Below are 21,492 nucleotides of genomic sequence, written 5' to 3' on the forward strand. Positions count from 1 at the left end.
ACCATCAAAATATTATGTGCAAAATAGATATACAGGTCTATGCGTTCAGAATCGGACTGTTTTTAACACACAAAAGTGGTTATAACATTTTAATACATTGCATTTTACAATACATTTTAGCTATACATTTCTCCCATCTCTCGGGTAATTTATGGATTCCCAGACGAAAGAATTCTTCGTCCTTTAAAGTAAATTAATTAGTCATCCCATTTCGACTTCCTCGTAGAAAAATGAAGGGCTGCTCAGCCAATTCGTGTCCCATCGATGAAAATGATTGATATTCGGAAAGAACCAAGTCTGGTGAATAATGCGGGGAGGGATAGCAGCTCCCATATAAGTTATTTGATAGTATCCTGAAACAGTTTTGCTTGTTGGGTCATGGAAGCGCCGGGCCATGGGGCACCAGGCGCCTCCACTTAGGAATACTAGAAATGACATTTTGGTCGTTTTTCAATCAATGCATGGTTCAAATTGATCATTTGTTGTAAAAATAATAATCTCGCGAAACGTCTGCTTCAGGCACAAAAGTTGATATGGTCCAACCCTTTCAAAGAACGGTTGAAAACTGATTTAATTTTTGTTTCTACCTGAACTCATTTAACAGATGTCCAAACAAGGTACAAGGTATTGATGAATGAACAGCAAAACGAGGAACTCCAAATCGGCAGGTAGAGCCATCTTTTCAACAGTCCGATTCGCAACGCATAGACCATATTACTTCTTAGATCGAAAATTGTTAAAAATTTGGCTTATTTTTTGTAAAACGTGTTTAAAAAAAACGAAGCGTTGCTCAAGAATTATTTTAATGGACGTGGAAAAGGGAAACTAATGGTAAACAAACGAAGTAAACGAAAATGTAAAAAATAAAAATCATTGAAAACTTAAGAAATCGAAGGTTTTTTCAATGGCTCTCGGTATGGTCATTTTTTGGAAGACTTTACGGACCTGAAATTGAATTACACGTACGATTTAGCACCAAAATACCACGGTCACGAGTTTCCAGAATACATGCACGCAGGTTCCGGATGCTGCTGATGATGTGTGGTAACGATCGTCGGTGTCGGAGTGTTTTTCTTTGCGGTTTTTTTGGCAAGGAACTTTTGCAAGGAAAACTTTCCTCCCTTTTCACAGAGGGAGGGACCAATTTTTGGCCGGGTTTCTCCCGGGGGTTTTGTTTTCGTTGCAGAGGCTTCCCATTGCCAAAAATGCGAAACTGTTCAACGAAAGCGTGCACTGGGCCGGCTTGTTAGGGAATAATTGAGCGGTTCTGCTCGCCTCGGTATGGTGAAAAGTGGAAAGCGCTTGTATCATTATTATCCCCAAGCCCAAGACCGTTCAGTATCTCTCGCTCAAATAGAGCGTGGCGTGCAGGCTACAATTACTGCCACGTTGAAGTTCGTTTTCCCACATCAAGTAAGATTTATTTTAACAACAGTGGCGCGCCGCGTGCGTGCATCTCGTATTTCCGTGACTCGTTTCGTTTGAAGCCGCTCCGTTAAGCGTTGTATACACCAGCTAAGGCCACAGCCAGTTTACTGAATGTTTCACAACAAACGGAAACGATTCCAAGGCAAGAGAAAAAAATACTACCCATTTCAATCGACTTATTGCAACCCGTTTACCAACATACAAAAGGCTGGTTTGCTCAGAAAAGCAATAAAATAATGAAACGAAAATTTTTGAAGAGAACCAAAGTTATGTAGAATGTGATATTAGATATTAGTTAAATCATAATATAGCTCGACGAACAACTGAAATAAACTAAAATTAAACATTGAACACACAGGATCGTGTATTTTTGGACTTCACAACTTGCCCAAAAATTGTTTTCATCGTTAAAGCACAATGTCGAGCCCACAATCTTTCACCGGGCATCGGGATAAAAACTCGTTAACCGACCAGAGCAGGTTTTAGTAAAACTTGCTCGAAAACGAAACGACTTTGAACGCGAGTTCCCTGCGGTGGTTATTTGATCCCGTCCCGAAAACCCGTTTATCGCAACAATCGGCCGCCGTGCTGGTCGTGGCCGTGAAAACTTTGTTATAGTGGTGGCTGGTTGTACATTTTTTGTACGCTTGCCGTCTGAACGGAGGTGCCTGGTATCGTTTTCGTAGCAGTAATTAGTTCAGCCGTGGCCGTCGGTCAGTTCGTAAAATAAACAGCAAGTTTTCGAAGTAAACTTGCAACGGTTGGCTTGGGGAAAGCCAAAGGAAAGCAAACCTCCGCCGACGGAGAAGAAAATAAAGATTTAACGAAAACAATAACGAAACCAAGAATGACCAAAATTGCACCTCCAGAAGGCGTGCCAGAAATGCGGTTGTCCGCATGCTGTCTACCCCCCAAAACTGTTACGAACGGCCCCGACGGACGAATGGGAAAACCGGGGGGTTTTATCGGAAGGACCGCGGCAGGAAAACAGGAAGGAGAAGAAACCGGTTCCGTTCCTTCGCCGGCTCCAACCATCCTGTCTTTCACAACGGCCCCCAAGCGTTGTCGGTGTCGAAGTGCGCCAAACTTAAAGTAAACAAATGGTTACGTTTACCGTAAGATGTTCGTTGGTTCTCTTTTTGCTTCCTACAGTTCCTTTACGGCGAACATATTTCGCCACCGGCTGGCGTTTCGGTTGGCCCCACAGATGGGGACTCTTCTGTTTCCTTCTTTTTTTCCGAAACCCGATTCGAATCGAACCCAAAACCCAAGGTGATGATGGTCCGGTTATTTCGCAGGCCAGACGCACGATTTCTACGTCGATATTACTCGGTTCAGGAGAATCATCGTGTGTCCGAATAATCCGAATTCTGTTTTACCTGTCAGTTACCCAGTATATCGATCAATCAATCATACTTATCGATTCGGTGGCATTTCAACAAAAAAGGTGTTTTCACAATCGATTCGTTCAAAAGGGAAGCCAAAGCCATTGAAAATATTTCTAAAACAACGATGTCAAACAGCCAATAATAAATAGTCAAAACCACAACTCTTAAAGAAACTGTGAGGAATGCTAATAGAAACCTACAGTTAAAGTATGCCCGCAATAAGTAGCCCATGATTCATAAGCAAGCCATGCGCAAAGAAACTCACAAAACACGTCTGAAGCTCTAAACACGAAGTAGCTCGAGCGCAACAGCATAGAAATAAAAAAGGAAAAGTGATGTTGTGAAAAATGGGTCATCCATAAATGATGCAGCCCCAACTGCATGGCCTCAGCCTTGCAACGACTATTTGCCCCGGGCCACCGGCAGCACCGGACACCGCTGGGCCGCAGTCAAAAGGTTCGAATTCGCGAACATCTTGACGTCCCAAAACCAGAGCTCGGAAGAAACCGACCGACAGCCGGGACAACGACTTCCGACGTAGAGAGAGAGAGAGAGACAGTGTGAGAAAGGAATGGTGAATGGGTTGGGAAGCAGCATCTACGGATGGCCCTGTTTACATGCTATCCTCACCACCGAGCGGAAAGAACTGCGAGTAGATGCCCTTGAACGTGTCCTCCTTCACGATGCCGGTAGGACATTCGGCCTTGAAGCCACGGTAAATGCGCTTGATCTCGTCCTCGGTGAAGCGAGCCGTGCGCGTTAGCTCGACGAGCGAGTCCGGATAGTAGCGGGCCGGAACCGGCAGATCTTCCGCTTCTGGTTCTGCAACGAAAGATGCAAATGTTGAGAGTTTAGCAAGGCAGCCAGTACGGCAGGGAAGTACGAATGAATGGTGCGCAAAACAGGAACGAACGAGAAACAAAAAAGGGCCAAATTCTTCCGTTGAGAGACCGTTGTGAGGGTCGGCTGCAACTAACGGCTCCACGGGGAGTGTTTCCAAAATGCGAAATGATCCGAAACATGCGAGCAAAGTACCGCTCATTAGTAGGTGGTTATTTGCGCGGATGGAAATGTAAATTTTCATGGGTGTTGATGCAAATAATGGTTATTCCCATTTCTATCATCTTCACGTGTTATAAACGATGCTCTTTCGAGTACACTTTCTTCATTCTTACATTTGTAAGTATAAATTATAGTATTGAGAAACATCCTTTCAATTTTTTTTCCACTTGAACAAACATAGCCAAGGCGCCCGACCAAAAATGGATAAATTGATGGGACGTACCGAGCCGAAACTTTCTCAGTAACAAACTAGTGAATCAATCTACTCCTTTACTGTCATACCTCAAAAATTTAAATAAGAGCCTACGGGCGTCACGTGAAAGCAAACTAGTGTTCTTTAAACCGACAAAAAATATCTTAAATTCAATATTAATATTTGAAATTGTCTGCTGCCGTTGCCCCTTATTTCCGAATTCCTTTTGATTGGTTCCGAAGCGTCATGATACGTCGAAAGAGCCAGTGAAACGATTCAGCTGCACTTACCGTAAAACTGGCGAATATTTAAAATACCCATTTTCTTCGTATTGTATCTCCACTTGTTCTAGCTTACACTTTGGGCACTTTGGGAAACCCAATCCGTCTCAATATTGTTTCAAGTAATTACTGTCCAGATAGTTCGATTCGCCCATCACTTAACGTCAGCCACTGCGAGTGTCTCCATCGCCCTCATCGATCAAAGCCCTGAGGCAATCAGCTGACGAAGCGAATCACTTCGGATAGCAAAGAACAGGAAAGTGAACAGTACGCTCGATGATCGGTGACGTTACTTTGTTCCACTCAATGCTTGCCCACGTTTTACGTAACAGAGTGAGCTTCCGAGACTGTAAAATGCCACACTGGCGGGGTGAATACTTATTTTTCGTAGGCAACGAAAACACGTTGTTAACATTTCAGCTACAACATTACTTGCACCACGCTTCAATCAACTGCCAGCCAGTGACGTGAATCTGTTTGGTCCGCTGCTAGACGGCAGGTTTTATTACGGTCCCACCGCCCGACAGACATTGGCCACAATATTTACCCAAACACCGTTCGTTCTACATGCCCGGGCGATTATATTATTTACCATCTCCAAGAAACCGAGACAAGAAACAGATCACTTTTGTGCGCTCCGAGAAGAAGAAAAGTCTAATCTCTGCACCAAACGCTCGCGCTGATTAATTCGTGGAAGGAACCGATCACCGTCATTGATCACCAGCGCGGCGTCCACTCATCACACTAGGGGACGACACATACAACGGTTTCTCGAAAGTCGGCCAACAAAACACCGTATCCGGGGTGCAGGATTCACGACGGATCGAGACGCGTCCGGCTCCGACACGAACCAATAACTTACTGACTGACAACGACGACTGACTGACGCCATCCACGACTGGACCGAACCCCTGCCACCGATCGTGCGGGAGCGAGCGAGAGATCTCGTGGTGTGCTTACCTTTTCTGGCCAGCATCTCGAGTGCGATCGCGTCCCGACGGTGCCGGTGCCGTCCATTGGACACGGCCGCGGGCCTTTCGGGCGCCACTGGTTCGGGTGCAGTACGATCACCGGCCGTGGTTGGAGGATCGTGGGGCTGCTGCTGATCATCGGTTGACGAGCGAACGAGCAGCCGGACAACTGCTCGAGTGCACCATTCCAACACGGCCGAACCAGGAGCACGTCCACACATTGGCGACCGCCAGCGATCGCTGGCCCGTTTGAACTGTGCTCCGGCCGTGGCAGGCCGTGGCGATTGAGCATCGGTCCCAGCAGCGGACCGACCCCAACCAGCCAGCACCGGCAGCACCGGGCGTTCACTCGCCGTTCGGCAACGTATCAGTGGCTACAAAACACACCTGACAAAAACACAAGCCGACAAATCCGAGCTGACCCCTGGACGGGTTTGACAAGTTGGGTTTCTAATTGGCCACCCAGTGTCGATGGCGGGTGTCTGTCGCGACACACTAAGTATCAATATTCCGTTCGGCCTCTCCGTTACCACCACTATTACAGTCCGGATCACTGATCGAGCCGCGAGCCGCCGGAAAACAAATGACCCGAAAGCGGGAAAACACATGTTGTTTGTTTTGTACTGTGCAGCATGGACCCAGCTGCGGCGGCCATTTTTAGTGTAATGTTTTGTTCATGTTTATGATGCCGTACTTGGGTGACTCACGGTAGCATTATTGACAGCATCAATCCACAAACACTGACCCACATATTCGTATTCGTGGACCAATTGAGCTGTAGTTCAGTAGCACTTAACAGTCGATAACCACTTCCTCACAATTTTTAGTACATTTTATGAAAATAATTATTTTAAAATATTGAAACTATTAATTATTAAATTTAACACCTATCACCTATTGATGTACAGCCGAGTTAGGCCGGGATAAGGCTTTTTTGAAGTGGAGGAAAATCCATTTATTGATAACGATAATCTTGTTAAGTTAGATTAAGTTCACTATCAAGTAAGCCTAGTAAATACGGCCTTTTTAGTTCTTGTAAGATTAAAAAAAACCTTTTAATGTATTTTTTCAAAAGAAACATTCCATCGCTTGGCAAAGCGATGTGATTTCCACGTATTAATTAATGCATTAATTCCACGTATTGATTAATTCAATTAACAATTACAATGAAACGAACATTTGGAAGATTTACACAATGAGAAATGTATAGCAAGAAAAGTGTACAAGTACGTCAAATTGCCAAACAAAATTAAGTAAAAATTCTATCCTTAAATTAAAGTGGTTTTGTGAAAACTTCCTGTTTTCACAAGGTTACTCAAAGAAACATGGATAAAAAATGTCCATCTAACATTTACTTGCAATATTTTGTTCTTGTTATTTTTTTTGCCTTTAACTATACGGTGTTTTTCTTCTCACGAAGCTGCCGCAAAGAAAGTACCTCACGAGAATTTTGTCACCAACACCGACCGGTCGGCCGAACGACCCACCAGCTAGGACCCCCGTTTTCAACACCCAATCATTAACGGCAGACGGCCCGTCGTCGAGGCCCCAGTTGTCAACAGTGAGCCGTGTCTTCATTAATCAATCGTTTAGCAATTGAGTTGTTTTGCTAACACGCGGCCACTTTCGGCTTACTGTAGAACCACCGGAGCAGCACGGGGATGGTAGAAAAACATACCCATGTCGACCCCTGAAAGTTCGTCACCCGTAGCCAACACCCAGGCTTCGATTTGCTGGCTTCCCAGCACGGCGGGGCAAATCTGGTGCAAAATATGTGTTTTAAAGCCAAAATGAGCCGCTCCAGTGTGTGCGCCGGCAACCGATAGCCTGACCGATGCGCCACCAGTAAGTATCCGGGGGTCAATGTTTATGTAACGCCATTTATATGGATGTTTTGTGGGTAAACACACCGAGAGTCCGGGCGGCAGTGGGTCGAGGAGGTCGAAAAAATAAAACCATTCCTTTACGGTGTTTGTCCGGCAAGTGTTTGTTTATCTGCGTGCCAGCAAAATGGATTAGATAGTTAGACAAATTTACTCGCTCACTGTTTCATGTTCCTCGCCGGGACGGAAATGGTGAATAATTGAGCAGGGTCTTTAAGAGGCGCGAAACCAGATGCGGACGGTGGGTGTTGGTCGGTCGGAGCCAAAAAAATTGGGGCCCACGTCCGGTCCCAACTTTCGGTAGCAATTTTGCAAAAAAGTACCAAAAATGGTGGAACGCTGACAAGGTCAAGTCGATTAAATAAATAGAAGGCTTGCTGAAGACGGTGTACCGACTACGAAGGATGATGCCCGGACCCACGAGTTAAAGAAAGTTTCAGTACCCTCCAAGCGAGTTCAAGAAGTCCAGCCTGTCACGAGAAGGGCCAGGATGCCGGATTAATTTTTGAAATATTGTTAAAAACCTTTAAGTTAAGGCACACCTTTTTTACAAGCTTTGCAGGTCTACGGACAAAGATTTGGAAAGTAGGATTTATTGCTCACAAGCTGATATAATGACAAGAACTTGTTGTTTTTCCTTTTCTCTGGACACTTTCAAGGGCTCATTTTTGCGTAACTTGCTTTCAAAAAAAACGGTACCTTGGAACTCATTCCAAATCGAATCGCTTATTTACGTGTTTGAAGCCATCGCCATAATCGGAATGCGCCGTGGAATGAAAGATTCAATCAACATCGCCCCGTCGAGAGACATGTCGCGCGGTTTTGTAAGAGCTCTTTAGCATGTCACAGCAAACGCGGGCAACTCGCGGACAGAATTTATCAGCGCCAGCATGTCACTACGAGCCCACAATCACAAGTCCTCCAATCAGCGGCCCATCAACGGACTGGAGCCAACGCAGGATGCGTTGCCACATCGACCGACAACTTTTCCACCGACCGTGTGTAGTGTTCCGAAATCCTTTTCTCCGCCCGCCACGTTTGATTTCACACACTCCACAGAACCGGGCGGCGTGTGCCCAGCGCCCCCTCTAATGAAGTGTGTCATCGATTTGCTCCTGAGCGGTTCTTGTAATCGTCACGCGTCGACTGCCATCAAGAGAAGTGTAAACGCGCTCTTGAAGCTCCGATGGAAGCGCACCTCCGGTGTTGTGGCACTTCTTTCGAGCTCGATTAAACCCCTTTGAATGGATGCAAAAGAAATGACAGCAGTGGGAAAAGGAAAAGTTTCCAATCAGTTGACTGATGGGGTGAAAAGCGCAAGTGAGCGGGGCGAACAAAAATCACATTTTTAACCCGTCGCCGGCGGAGAAATGGGGCCGCTGGCCGACTTCGCTGAACGTTGAAATTATTTGTTGAAGAAAACTCAAGTGAAGCACCAGGCGCCTCCATCGCTTCGTTTGGCGGGGTCTCGGGAGCGATTCGTTTATTAGGAAAGTTTGGTGATTTATGGAGCTTGCCGCTCATCCTGGCACATCGCCGATGGTGCGCACGGTGCGCTGTTCAGCCATCAATTTGACGAATGATTTTTCAACCGGCGTTCGGAGCTGCGCCAAACCGTTCCGGCAAAGTATTGCGGAGCGTTGTTCTTGTCTATCTTTGGGCACGCACGCAGGACGATGCCGTTGTGGAGAAGTGGCCGTTGAAGTGGCTGTAAAAACCAACAACGATGCAACGAACGATATTTACGACTTAAAAGTCTAACACATAACTCTTTCGGGCCCTGATTGGAAGCACCAAGCAGTTCGCTAGTTAAACAAGATGCTGTTGTAGGCACATATTTTCCTGCGGGGTGTTTGCAATACATTTTGAACCTATTTGTCTATTTGAGAACTGTTTTTAAAGTAATGTTCGCAATTGACAGTGAAAACGTTACTTTTATGTTTATGTAAATGTGAATTCTCTCCAAGCAGCAACATTAAAAATTGAAAATATTGGGCAATTTGTGAAAAATCTTGCATGTAGAAGCAACTGCTTCGTGAATACGATCAAACCGCTTCGGAATTGTGCCCCTAGATATATGCTGCCCTGATGCTGATATGTGACGCAATAAATTGTTGTATAGATTTAAAACAATTTATGCTCATGATTTTCATAATGAGGCACACTTTTAATTCGATTACATTCTTCGGTTTTCGCAATGAATGGTACAACCTTCGACAATGCCATGGCTTGAAAGCATCGGACCCACCGAACTGTAGACGTGCCCTGCATCGGTTTCAGGAACATACACAAACGAGGACCAAAGAATAACAAAAGGCACACCGCTTTCGCTCCATTCATTAACGCTTTAACCTATCCATTTCCAGCATACTAGTAACAGGCACAAAAATATTGTAACTATGAAAGAGCTCAAATCAATCCGATTAAACCAATTTAATTAGGGCCCGTTTAATGGCTGGTAATAAAATTAACGCAAATAATAACACAATCGTTCAGGAAAGTGGTCCATTCAGGCGATTATTGGTGTAATAAAATGAAAAGTATCGATTCAAGAGAGACCGTTGTACGTTGCAACAATCCCGTTTCAGGTCCAAAGTATTCTCAACACCGAGGAATAACGATATGTAGCTATTGATGGATGTTATGGATGAAAATGTTGACGTCAAGGTATTATGCCAAGTTTGATCGACTTACTGCTGCTGGCGGCCGGGTCCGCACCGTCCAGTATGGTTTTGATGCGCTTGAAGAACTTCCGGTAGACGGATTTGCCCTCTCCCTTCCCGTCGCCCTTGCCATCCTTGTGCGAACTCTTCCGGCCGTCGGCTCCAACCGAGGGCTTCTTCCGGCTCACGAGATTGCCACGCGTCGATTCGCGCAGCACGATGTCGACGTTCGGCGTCGGAAGTGCTGACTGCTGCTGCTGCTGCGACTGCTGCTGACACTGTTGGAGTAGCGTGTGCGCCTGTAGCTCCTGGTGCTGCAGCGGTTGTGGAGCCACTGCCGGTTCACTGATTATTTCGATCGCTATTTGCTGCTGGTGCACCTGTTGCGATCGGGTGGACGATGGTTTCGCTACCGCCTCCATGCTGAACGTCCTCGGCCCAGGAGTTACGATGATATGCGTGTGATGGTTGCAGCAGCGCGAATCGCTGGGCGCCAGACGTAACAGTTGACTGGCTTTCTAGGACGGCACCGGCTGGCTGGCAGACACGTCACACAGGACAGCGTATCTCGCCCGTTGGGTGACTGACGCCGTTCCGGATGGTTCGAAATTCCTGGAAGGAAACACACGAAAAGCCAAGTCAGTCCATGTCAGTGGCACGATATCCCTTCGGTCTTTCATTATCGAACTATCGAAGTTGTGTCGCTGCTGAAAAGTGAGCGAACAATTTAAACTGTTGGAACCCGAAAGTTGAAGAACCACAGAACCGCACCCCAGCGGCCACAGGAAGTTTGGTTTTGAAGACAAAGTTTTCCATCGATCGATTGCCGACAATGCACATCGAAACCGGATGCTTACGGATGTCGCTGCTCTCGACTCCATCAACCCGGCACCACCAATAAATCTGCATAGATGAGAAGCTCACCAGGCTAAACTTTTTCCCTCTCGCTCTCATTTTTCTTCCTACACTTTTCCAGCGATCAACGGGAAAGTTTTCCCCGTGTGCGACGCGGTGGTCAAAAAGCTGACCATAGTTTGCCCCACAATTTGGGTTGGCTTTTGTGAACCCACCACTTGCACTAACCCTCTCTGGGTGGGTGACCAATGCTCAACCTCCAGGGCCGTGGAAGAGGACAAGCAAAACGGATTATCGTAATCATCCAGCGGACCAGTGACATAATTTTCTTAAGCGTAAGCCCAAACTGCGACCCCCAAACGGGTGCGCCATGGCATGGATGGCATCCTTTTGGAACTATTATTTGCGATGTGACCATTGACATTGGTTTATGTTTGTTTGGTCCACGCGCTCGGTGGGCTAGAAGTCTAGAGGCTCTAGTGCTTGTTTTTGGTGGTGTGAATGATGTGGGCTGGTGTGCTTCTGACAGGAAGCAAAACACGGATCGTGCTGCGTGTCCTGCTCGCCAGCACTAATGTTATGAAAACATGATTCAAGTCCAGCGATCGTTATAGACCGAAACGCTAATTAAATCAAAACAGCGCATAGCAATGCAAACGTTGTATTTGGCTATCAGGTTGGGTTCGTTGATATGACACTCCCCAAAACTAACTTTAGTTTCTATACACTAGACACTGCGCTCATGTAGCTTATTTGGTCTTTGTATAGCAGTTGTTTGTTTGGACTATTGTGAGCAAATTAGCGTGCACTTTTTCATTTGGTTATAAAACAAAAACGGCTAAATATTTTTCGCTTCAATTTTTATTTGAAAGGTTGATTCTTGACATTTATGTACACAATAATATTTTGGTTGCAGAGAATTGGAAAATATGGAAAATTTATCACCAAAGTCGTATTTCGTCAACTAATTCGTGAAAAGCACATTTCATTGAAGCTCATTTCCACCTCGGTGGCTATTGCTAATAAGTTAATAAGTAGTATTGTGGTTCGGAAAACCTACATACCGTGCAAGAGAAGCCAATGCATCTACAATAAGTGACTGTTTGGTGCCGATTTTGGCCAATTGGTTCTTCGGCGAAATAGAAGCTGAGAGTTTGGACGGCATTTGGTTTGAACAGGACGGCGCTACGTACCATACAGCGTCAGCCACGATCGATATCTATGTTATGCAAACAAACCAGCAACTATTGACAACCTCAAGACCCAAATTAAAGTTTCTATTGCCGAAATAGGACCAGATACAATCGAAAATGTACTCAAAAAAATAGGTCGACCGAATGAGCTACTGCCAAGCCAATCATGGTGAACATTTGACCAAAATTTGTCCTTCATAACAAATGTCATGAGGTAATCTTTCAAATAACAGTTCAGGCATTGAAAAATATTGGACCTTTTTTGTTTTGTAAGCAAATGAAAAAGTGCACTCCAATTTGCTGGCCCTGTAGTTTGGTTCCCTTGCATTGTCAGTTAATTCCTTTTTCGTGTACAACACAGCTTCATTGTGTTGAAGTGAATATAAAATCTAGTTTGGTTTAATTGAATATTAAATCATCATACACTAATTAGACACTATATTGTGTCAAAGCAAAAGTCCTAACGACTTGAGGAGCAACTTGAGGAGCTTGTTGTCAATTATTTGTAGAAAAAATAATTCGTAATGCGATAAAACACAGTCAGGCTATTTGCATATGTTATTACTGGCCCAGTGCCTGCCCACCAAATGAGTGGTTACTTTTTCCTTTGACTTAATTTTTCCTTTGACTTTTATTATTGCCCAACGATTATCACACTTTTTTAAATTCTGCCTTTTTCGTAGAACGTTCTGATTACAACAAAATAAAAGTAAAATTTAATTAAGACAGACCCACGACCCACAGTAATCCACGCTTCATTTAAGCTACTTTCATTTCGCCATTCGCTGAGTTCTGTGGTTAAGGTTGTAAAACGACGAGCTCTCGGGTTCATAACCTTCTCAACTCCAGAAAACATAACAGGTACATTTCCCGGGCAACAGTACCATCACTGGATTCCGTATCATTAGTTTCAATTTGTGCTGCCTTGATAAATGTTATCATTTCTTGTGCCGTAACCCAGAAACGACATCATTGAGCTCCCGGGGAACTGGATGTGCCTGTGCCGGTTTAATAGCACACATCGAAAACGGCATCATGGGGCTTGAAGCAGCTCGTTCGTTCGCTTTCAAGATGGGATGTAAAATAATGGCACTTTCAAGAACTCGCAAGTTTGCCACAGAGGCTCATAAAACCGGTGACTTGTTACAATAAAAATCTAACGAGCCGTTCGGATTAACAAACCCCAAGTAAACCATCTCGAAGACGGCGAAGACATAAGGCTAGGCCCAAACCCAATTAAAGCCATTGAGAGGGCAGCACCGCTAAGTGCATTTGCAAACGAAGTGCTGCGATTGCATTGCGCCGACTAAACCGATTAGCTGCGGTAAACGCAAAACCAAACAACTTATCACTCCCTGGCCAGCGAGTTCGCGGACAGCGACCGGCATCGTCTCGGCATCAGGACAAGGCGACATAAAAAAGCGCACCCCATCGGAAGGCGCACCCCATTAATAACGTCTAAATGGGTGGACTAACTTCAGAAACGTCTCAACAATCCGCGGACCGCCGGTACAGGGAGCCAGAACCGGCGGAAAGTCGACTCCGTGGCCGCATACCCTCTTCAACATCAACAAATAGCGCTCATCCGAGCGAGTATGGGGCGTTCCGTGTGCCAGGCATTAGGTTGTAATTATTTTAACGACTCCCGAGGACCGGTAAGAGTGACGCTGTGTGTGCGGCTCATTTACGCCGGTAGTCGTTAAATGGCCCGCACATACACACGCCTGGGGGTCCACCAATCAGTGCTACCATCAGCGAGTGCGTGTCCTTGACCGTACCTTGACATTTGGCTTGTGAAGCGTGGTCCCGACTGTCGTTTTGTATGCTAAGCAATTACTCCTACGCCCGCCAGATGATGACCGCCGCCTGTGTGGGTGGCTCAAAGTCCTGTTCGCTCACCACAAAGTAGGATAGTGGGAAGTTATTTTTATCCTGTAAAAACTCCTTTGAAAACGGGAAATACTTTCGGCCCAACGCCAGGCGCCAGGTCGCCGGCCGACGACGAAGAACGACAACTCATTTATGGGCGCAGGTCCTTATGGAGATCCGGGTCACTAAGCACCTAGGCAAGACCCGTCGCAAACAGTAACACTTCTCTCCCTCTCTCTGCTGCTCTCTTCCTCTCTCTCTCTCTGGGGAAAATGAGCGAAATCGCATGACGCCCGGCTGTTTGCGTTTGGTCCGGGCGTGATCCTTAATTTTCTCGGCCATGCAAGGGAAAGATTCAATTTAGTTCCAATTTGCAATTTAATTCACATTAAAGAGTGCACACTCTGGAAGCCGTACTGTGTGGCCGGAGCACCGTGCACACAGGACACGCGGGACGCCATATAGGCGCCGCGCAGCACGCGTCCTCGCGCAGCAGCAGCCCCCACGACGGATTGAGCGATGGTGTTTACGGTCGTGCCGTCGGTTGGCTTACAGCAAGCGGAAGTGAAGGAAATTTTAACGGGTTTTCATTAGCCTGTACGACGCCATGAATAAAAGATGGCCCTAGTTCGGAAGGCTCACGATGGGCCGTGTGCTGGACAACTTCTTGCAGGATCTTGGAGTGGAGCTCTGGCGCGGCTAAGACAGCGGAAGAAGGAAGGTGAAATCACTTAAAGCCACAAAGGAGGTGCACTCGTGAAGGGGTGATAAATTAATGGACAGCCAGCACACTGTTGCATCCCCTTCATGCACCTCGAATGTGCCCGGCCATGCGGATCCACCGGAACCCGGAATCTCGACCGCCTTCATCGGACCTAAATTCCATTTCAACGCGGTGGCCGGCGCGTGGAAAGATTTATACCGAAGCCCCAAGTTCCGCCTTCAAAAACGGGCTTTCAAATGGTAACGCTGTTTAGGGAAAATCCTGCAGACCAAAATGTTTGCCATCTGAACCCCGGGGCCGGGGCTACAGGGAAAGACCAGCCAAACATCGGTTCGCTTTCAGCGTGGTCCGGAAACGGTGCGCTGTCCGTGGTGGTCCGTGGATAAAGTGATTTCATCGCCCGTTCCACCGGGTTCCGGTTCCGGTGAGCGAACGCGGGCATCATAAATTAATTTGAATTTTCGAGTCCAATCCGCCCGGCCAGGTGCCGGCCGTTCGGAATTCGCCAAACCGGTGTTTTGGAGCCTTTTACCGATAACGCAAGCGAGTTCGGTGAAATGCGGCGAACGAAGCGATGGCGCAATTCGTCTGGCAATTGCAGTTGGAAGATTGCAATCTACTTTGTTACCACTTACGCGAGAGTTTAACTGAAAAAGAGCTGAAATGCTGAAGGTGAAATGCTGTAAGCCATTGTGGGAGTACGGTTCTCGATCCGGTTACTATCTCGGTAACACCAGGACGACCAGAATGCGCGCCAGGCATGGGATAGCCGCGAATGAGTAATGACCACCGTTGGTCGATAGTGGAAGGAATGGAACGCTAAATGAGCATTAATCTACTGCCCAGGAGTGAAGTTATTTTTAAACAAGTTTAACTGACTGTCCATCGCTTTTTTGGGTTGACATCTTTAGCCCGAAAGGTGAATTATATCATAATTACTGGGAATCCACAAGTTACCCGAAAGATGGAAGAAATGCGATGGCACATACTTTGAAGGAACTAACGATGGCACATACTTTGAATAAAAAGTAATTTTTTAATTGCAATGTTATAAACATTTAATTTTTTTTTTCAACAGTCCGATGTTCATGTTGGAGTCCGATGTTCAACCTGTATGTTTGCTGTTATATTTATAGTGCCAACTAAATCGCAAACCTTGAACTGTGCCTTGAAAACAATTAAAATGGCGAAAACTTAGGGGACACCATCACCTCGAAAAGCGATAAGCAAGACAAACTCATTTTTAATACAGATAGAAGCTATTGAACGTTCATTAAATATTAGCCGCCTGCCCATGCTCCTCACGGCCTCAGTTTAGCTCTCTCTCAAAAGGCTTCTCAAAAGGCTACACAATTGTGTTCTCAATTCATGGTGCGGTGGAATTTTCTAGCGAGTCTTGTATATTTATACTGGAATACCATTTTGCCAGTGATGTATCTAGCGTAGAAAGACTCGCTATCAAACCATGCTTATTAATCTAAGCGATTGTCAACTTGATCATTAGTTTTTGCGTAAATTCGTTCATCAGTCCATGTAAAAACATGCCTTAATACTTATGAATTATAAATGTTTTTTTTTGTAATTTAGATATTAGTGGAAAACTTCGATAACATAAACGGGCGCCAAACAAAATTAGACCTTTTGGCATCACAAGTAATGATAATCTTAATAACCACCCTGATTCGCTGGTATGCGTGTTGTATAAGTCCTTAAAAGGACAGACAGGACCTCAACAATATTTCAAAAAAGTTCAATTTATGAATTTTCAAACGCCCACATAAATATTTTAATTTTCTTATGTTATCTGCTTATGTTATATGTTTCTTATGTTAATATGTTAACATAATATTTCCAATTGAAGAGCTAATTTTGAATAAACCTCTGTACAAGCAATTCGAAGTTGTGTTTTCAAGAATCTATGAAGATATCTATAATTAGAATATGACTCCTAACAGTTCGCGATAATGCTTATATATTGGAGTGCTGAACATAACCGAAATGTTCCACTGCTTTCAATTCGGCACCCTGTTCCGGGTTCCTGTTCCTTTAATCTAGCCTTAAGAAGTGGAAATGGGCATTGATTGTCCTTGTTATCTGCCGTAAATTATCTTCAAAAAGACGCTCTAATAACTACTAAATATGTGCATCGTGGGAATCGAAATCGGTGCTCAATAAAGCCTCCAATTGTACCCGAAAAATCCTGCATCATCATCTAAGCATCATCATCCATTTTAAAAATTTGATGTTCAATGATTACCACCTGTGTGTTCATAGGTCATCCCAACGGATTTATGAATACCAAATGTGATTTATAATTGTAATCGGACGAGTGACGAGTCCGATTAGGCACAGTGGCATCGCTTTCTAACACAACACCGAAAGCATCGGAAGAAACAAAACAAACATCAGTGGGAAGCGGAAAAAATCAACATGTATTTGACATCCATAATTCCATAATTGGAACGCAAAAAGCCCAATCGTCAACAGCCATGGCCGGTGCTGGTGGCCCGAGAACGGCTGTTTGCTAATGTTTCATAAGCCCCCGGGCCACAACGTTGGCCAGCGCCGGGACCCTTTAGGGGCAGCGCCCAGACCACGACCTCATTCGATTACGTAAAGTGCAGCAGTGCGTGCCAGGATAAACAAACTCGAGCCGCTCATGCGAGCTCATGTGTGCTTGATGTCGGTTTTATCAGCGGCCCCAAGCCTCTCCGGGCCGCTCCGTGCTCGTGAGGGGCTTTGGCAAGGCCTGGTCCGACATCGATACGATGCTGTTTGCTCGTCAATAATATTTAATGGGTTGTAGGGTCCCCACTCGGCAGCCAAGGGACGGCCACGGTAGCGAATGTGACTCGATGGGAGGTTAACCATCATCGACACGTTGTGCAATGAGATCGTGGGCGATAGGATTCTGAAATGGCGACATGGTGTAGAAGGGAAAAAGAAATGCTGCGTAATTCTAGATCCTTGAAACCCGCTGCGATGTCTTGGGGCCTTGCGTTCCATTCGTTGCGTGCGCTTTCCCGGCACGTGGGAAGTGGATCTCCCGTCGAGTAGGTATATCTTAGCTACCGAGCCAGAGCCGGTTCTGTGCCGTGCCGGGCGCGGTTTGAGGAACTCCCAGGGCAATATGACACCCGATCCATTAGCGAGGACAGTGAGCTATGGAGACCGTCAATTCATCGCCACTGGAATGGGCGTGTTAACGGCACTAAATCATACACACACGGTTCCTCAGAGGAGCCCGTCAATATAGCTGGAGCTGGAGGGCCTGACATTTGCTATCAATTTCTAAGGCCAACCGGATATCAAAATGAGGCACACTGGGAGTGAAAAGTGTCTCGCTTGGTTAAGAAAACGTACAAACGGCCGTATTTGTTCAACAAGAACAGTTAACTCTAAGCTTAAAATTAACAATAGCTAGAGAGGGCCATTTCCTACAAAACTTCCTAAGGAATGAAATCCCGGACAAGCTCGGCTAAAATGGTCACCGGCTACCTTCAAACATTTAGGTGGCAGACTTTGAATGCGGCCATTACCCGTTACTAGAAAGATGGCTAACATCTGGCCATGATTTAAAGACACGTTCAATTTATGATTTTATAATAATTAAAACTCAAAAATGATAACTAAAAATGATAATCAATTATGCTAATCAATATAACTAGTCAATGGACTTTTCCGACTTTTTTAATCTTAGATTTTCCTTCACGTTATCACGGCGTGTTCCACGATGTTATGAAATTGCATTTCCTTAACACACAGCAAAAACGACCAGATGCCAGATGTGCGCTTGTGAGTGGCTCGCCGATGGAACCACCGCGGGGACGACGAGCTATCGATTGACCACACGGCGTGACATAGTGATTGCTTTCAGATTCCGCCCCGAGATAGATGCCTGAATAAATGTTTGTACTACGCCTCATCTATTAATACTCTCTCCGAAAGTCCTCCGTAGTCTTTCGGTTGGGCTGCGGCCGCATCGATCTGGTCCTGCCATTGATGGCGTAACGGGAAAAACGAAGAAAAAAAAACATTGAGCGATGTGTGTCCTTTTCGTTTCGTATCTCAATGCTATGCTGCGGGGATCTCGGGGGTCGATCTGAAAACACACTCCAAGAATGACCTCCTAGGCTTGGCCGGTGCGTGCTAGGACACGGCGATGGCGCTTGGCCAGAGCAGCGTCGCAACTCGCAGCGTTTCGCGCAACTCGTGATCCCTCGCCGATGGAATCGCTCCATTATCCTTCGTGATTGATTGCGCACGCCACTCTCACCACGACGGGAGCGGGTGCGAACCGGTATGGTTCGGATAAGCTCATCACAGAAACCGGAGGAAGGTTATGCCACCGTCAGAAGCTCATTGTTCGCCGTAACAACAATGCTAGGCAATCGGTGGGAGGCTTTCGCGAGTGGACTGAAAGCCGACTCGTGGTTAGCCAGACTCCTAGAAACCTCGTCACCTACACCTCCTTCTTCCTCCCACACTCTCTTTCTCTCTCTCTCTCTTTCTGTCTGTCTTTCTTAGCGGCACACAAATTATCTCAGGGTATCTCGCTCGTTACACGCTGCACTCGATGCTCAATCAAGCTAATGGCTTCTTCAATGGGATGCGTGCAAAATAAATTAATTTACTTGTCCCAACAGCTGGATGGTGCCCGACCGGACACCAGCACACAGGCTTATTCTCCGTGCACTGGCAGAGTGCAGCGTATTGCAGCTACAAACTCAATTACTACGCCGAGCCGAGCGTGTGCCATCAGTTGGCGGCCCAGAAAACGGGTCGGCTCGTGAGATTGATTGAAATTTATACGGCAAACACGGACATTTTAGAAACAGTTAAGGGCACGTGCCGACGTGCACTTCGGCCAAATGAGTTTTCATGCTCCCTGTATACGGTTTCACAAACAAAGTCTGGAGACTGCTCACACAACACTTTCGCGTGTAGGGTCACCATTATTCTGTTTGCTATTAAATGGTTCCAAATTTCGGGATTTAAAATGATATTTTTCGTACATTTTAAACCAAAACATACTTTTATAGGAATACAGCTGCATAAGCCCACGTAACTTGGTCAGATCACTGCAATAATGTTATTGGAAAATAAATGTGACAAAACAGTTTACTTTATATTTATATCATAAAGATTATAAACAAGTGAAGGCATACGCCAATTCAACCCAAAAACCGGTCCTTTATAAGGAGATACCGCTTCTTGTTATAATCTATTCTACTTGAGAGCAAATCCAATTTCCGCTTAAACCAATAAGTCAGCCCTTTGTAAAAACTAGTATTACGAAGAACTGAAGCATAAAAGAAAATTTCGTTGAACGCTTTGAAATAGACAGTCTTCTGCTGTTCTGCTTACACCAACTCAATGTTGGATAACAGCTCGAACCGGTTCAAAGGATTCAAGTTCCTCTGCCGTCGGGTACTAAATTGGCCACTTTTATAATTTCGCACTTAAATATCGTCCCACGCTCGACTCGACAAAGGTCTCGGGGAACCTTTAATAATTTATACGCCCGCTCGTGCTTGCCGAAGCGTGGTGCGGAAAATATAGAGCGGATTAAATAATTACGGCAGCAACATCGCGAGGACGGTGGTAATGATTTAAATTTCCTGACAGTAAGCAGGGCACTCCCCAGGCTGTAACTGTGCTGTGCTTAAGAATCTCCGAGTTAGGACGGGACAGTTTGCACAACTTTTGGAAGCCAAAAATAAAAAGGCTGCCAAAAGAACTCCGGTGGCAGCGTCGGGACCCGAAAGCGATTCGAACGCCTCTCAACGGTAAGTACTCGGTACCGGGCGAGATACTAGTCTCGCCCCTGATCGAGATTATGTTCGGTTGCACTTTTCGCACATGAGTTATGGCCTTGTCCAGGGAAGAGCTCCAGTTAATTCATTTTCTGGCACGGAACAGCTAAGCCGTCCCAATCCCGTACTCCGCATGGCTTTTGCTGCTCCGAAACCGCTAGGCCTTGCCAAGGTAGCTAGGTACATCTTTTTATGGGGGGTTTTCCGGGGATACTTTCTCCCAACGAGCCGCACCGCATTCGGGCGTATAAATCCTAGCCAATTCGTTCGTCCGAACGGTCCCATTTGCTGAACATTCTTTTCTAGCTATGACCGGGGTACGGGGTAAAAGTTTTGATCTAAAATCGGTTTAGTGGTTTCGGTGCTTTAACTGGATTTGTCGCCCACTGTTTTCCTCATTCCGGCCCCAAAACACGCACCAAAAAACGAACGAACATAAAACGCAATAAAAGGAAACCAGATCCGAGCACACGAGCAAAACTGAAGGTCAGCAGTGTGGCTCCAGCTTCGGCCCAATATTGACGCCCCAGCGGACATTAAGCCTTTTCGGGCGGCCTATCAGCTTCGATCACGTCGGATAAACGGACATTCCGATTTTTTATTTGTATAATGTTTTGGATTTATTTCTCTCCAATAGTTGCGGGACCACAAACTGTAGTTTAGAAAAGTGGCTCCAAATGTTGAAAATCTCAACCACTCAGCACGAGCCAAATCGTTTTAGCTTTCTGACACCATTTGGCTGGCCCCGGCTGGCCGAGCATGCCGGGATGCCGGCGGATTATGAATTGATGTCGAGATTAATGGTTTGGAAAATATGCTCCAATGCACATACACATAACTACCGTCCCCCCTGATTGGAAGCTAAAGTAGCCAGCTAACGCGAATTAATGGGCAATAATTTATGCAGGATAATGATATTAAACTTTAATTTATTTGGTGCACGGGTTTGCAGCACCGGGTTCGGGTTGCCATTGAGAACCGCAACAAAACCGGTGCTAAGTGAATTGCCCAAATTACCGTAACTCTTTTGTTAGCTCCGTTTCGTTCATTCTGCGCCGGACACAAAAAAAATGGGACAGAATTCGGGCATGACTTTCTTTGCAAAACTCTCCCAAACCCTGATGTAATGGGGCTATCCGCCAAGAAATCTATTACCACCTTTCAAC

At 45.7% G+C, this 21,492-nt stretch overlaps 1 protein-coding gene across 1 annotated transcript in view; it reads right to left on the bottom strand.

Annotated features, from left to right (window-relative positions):
* LOC131211540 (Kv channel-interacting protein 4-like) overlaps window positions 1-21,492 on the bottom strand; it is a 40,002-nt gene that overhangs the window by 9,808 nt on the left and 8,702 nt on the right. Inside the window, exons 2-3 of the mRNA XM_058205042.1 lie at window positions 9,901-10,481; window positions 3,447-3,638 (exon numbers count right to left, since the gene is read on the bottom strand). Of these exons, the coding sequence (XP_058061025.1) occupies window positions 3,447-3,638; window positions 9,901-10,291 (583 nt within the window). The 5' untranslated portion in view covers window positions 10,292-10,481. The remainder of the gene's footprint in view (window positions 1-3,446; window positions 3,639-9,900; window positions 10,482-21,492) is intronic.

This window comes from Anopheles bellator, chromosome 2, assembly GCF_943735745.2.
Source record: "Anopheles bellator chromosome 2, idAnoBellAS_SP24_06.2, whole genome shotgun sequence".
NCBI classification, from domain to species: Eukaryota; Metazoa; Arthropoda; class Insecta; order Diptera; family Culicidae; genus Anopheles; species Anopheles bellator.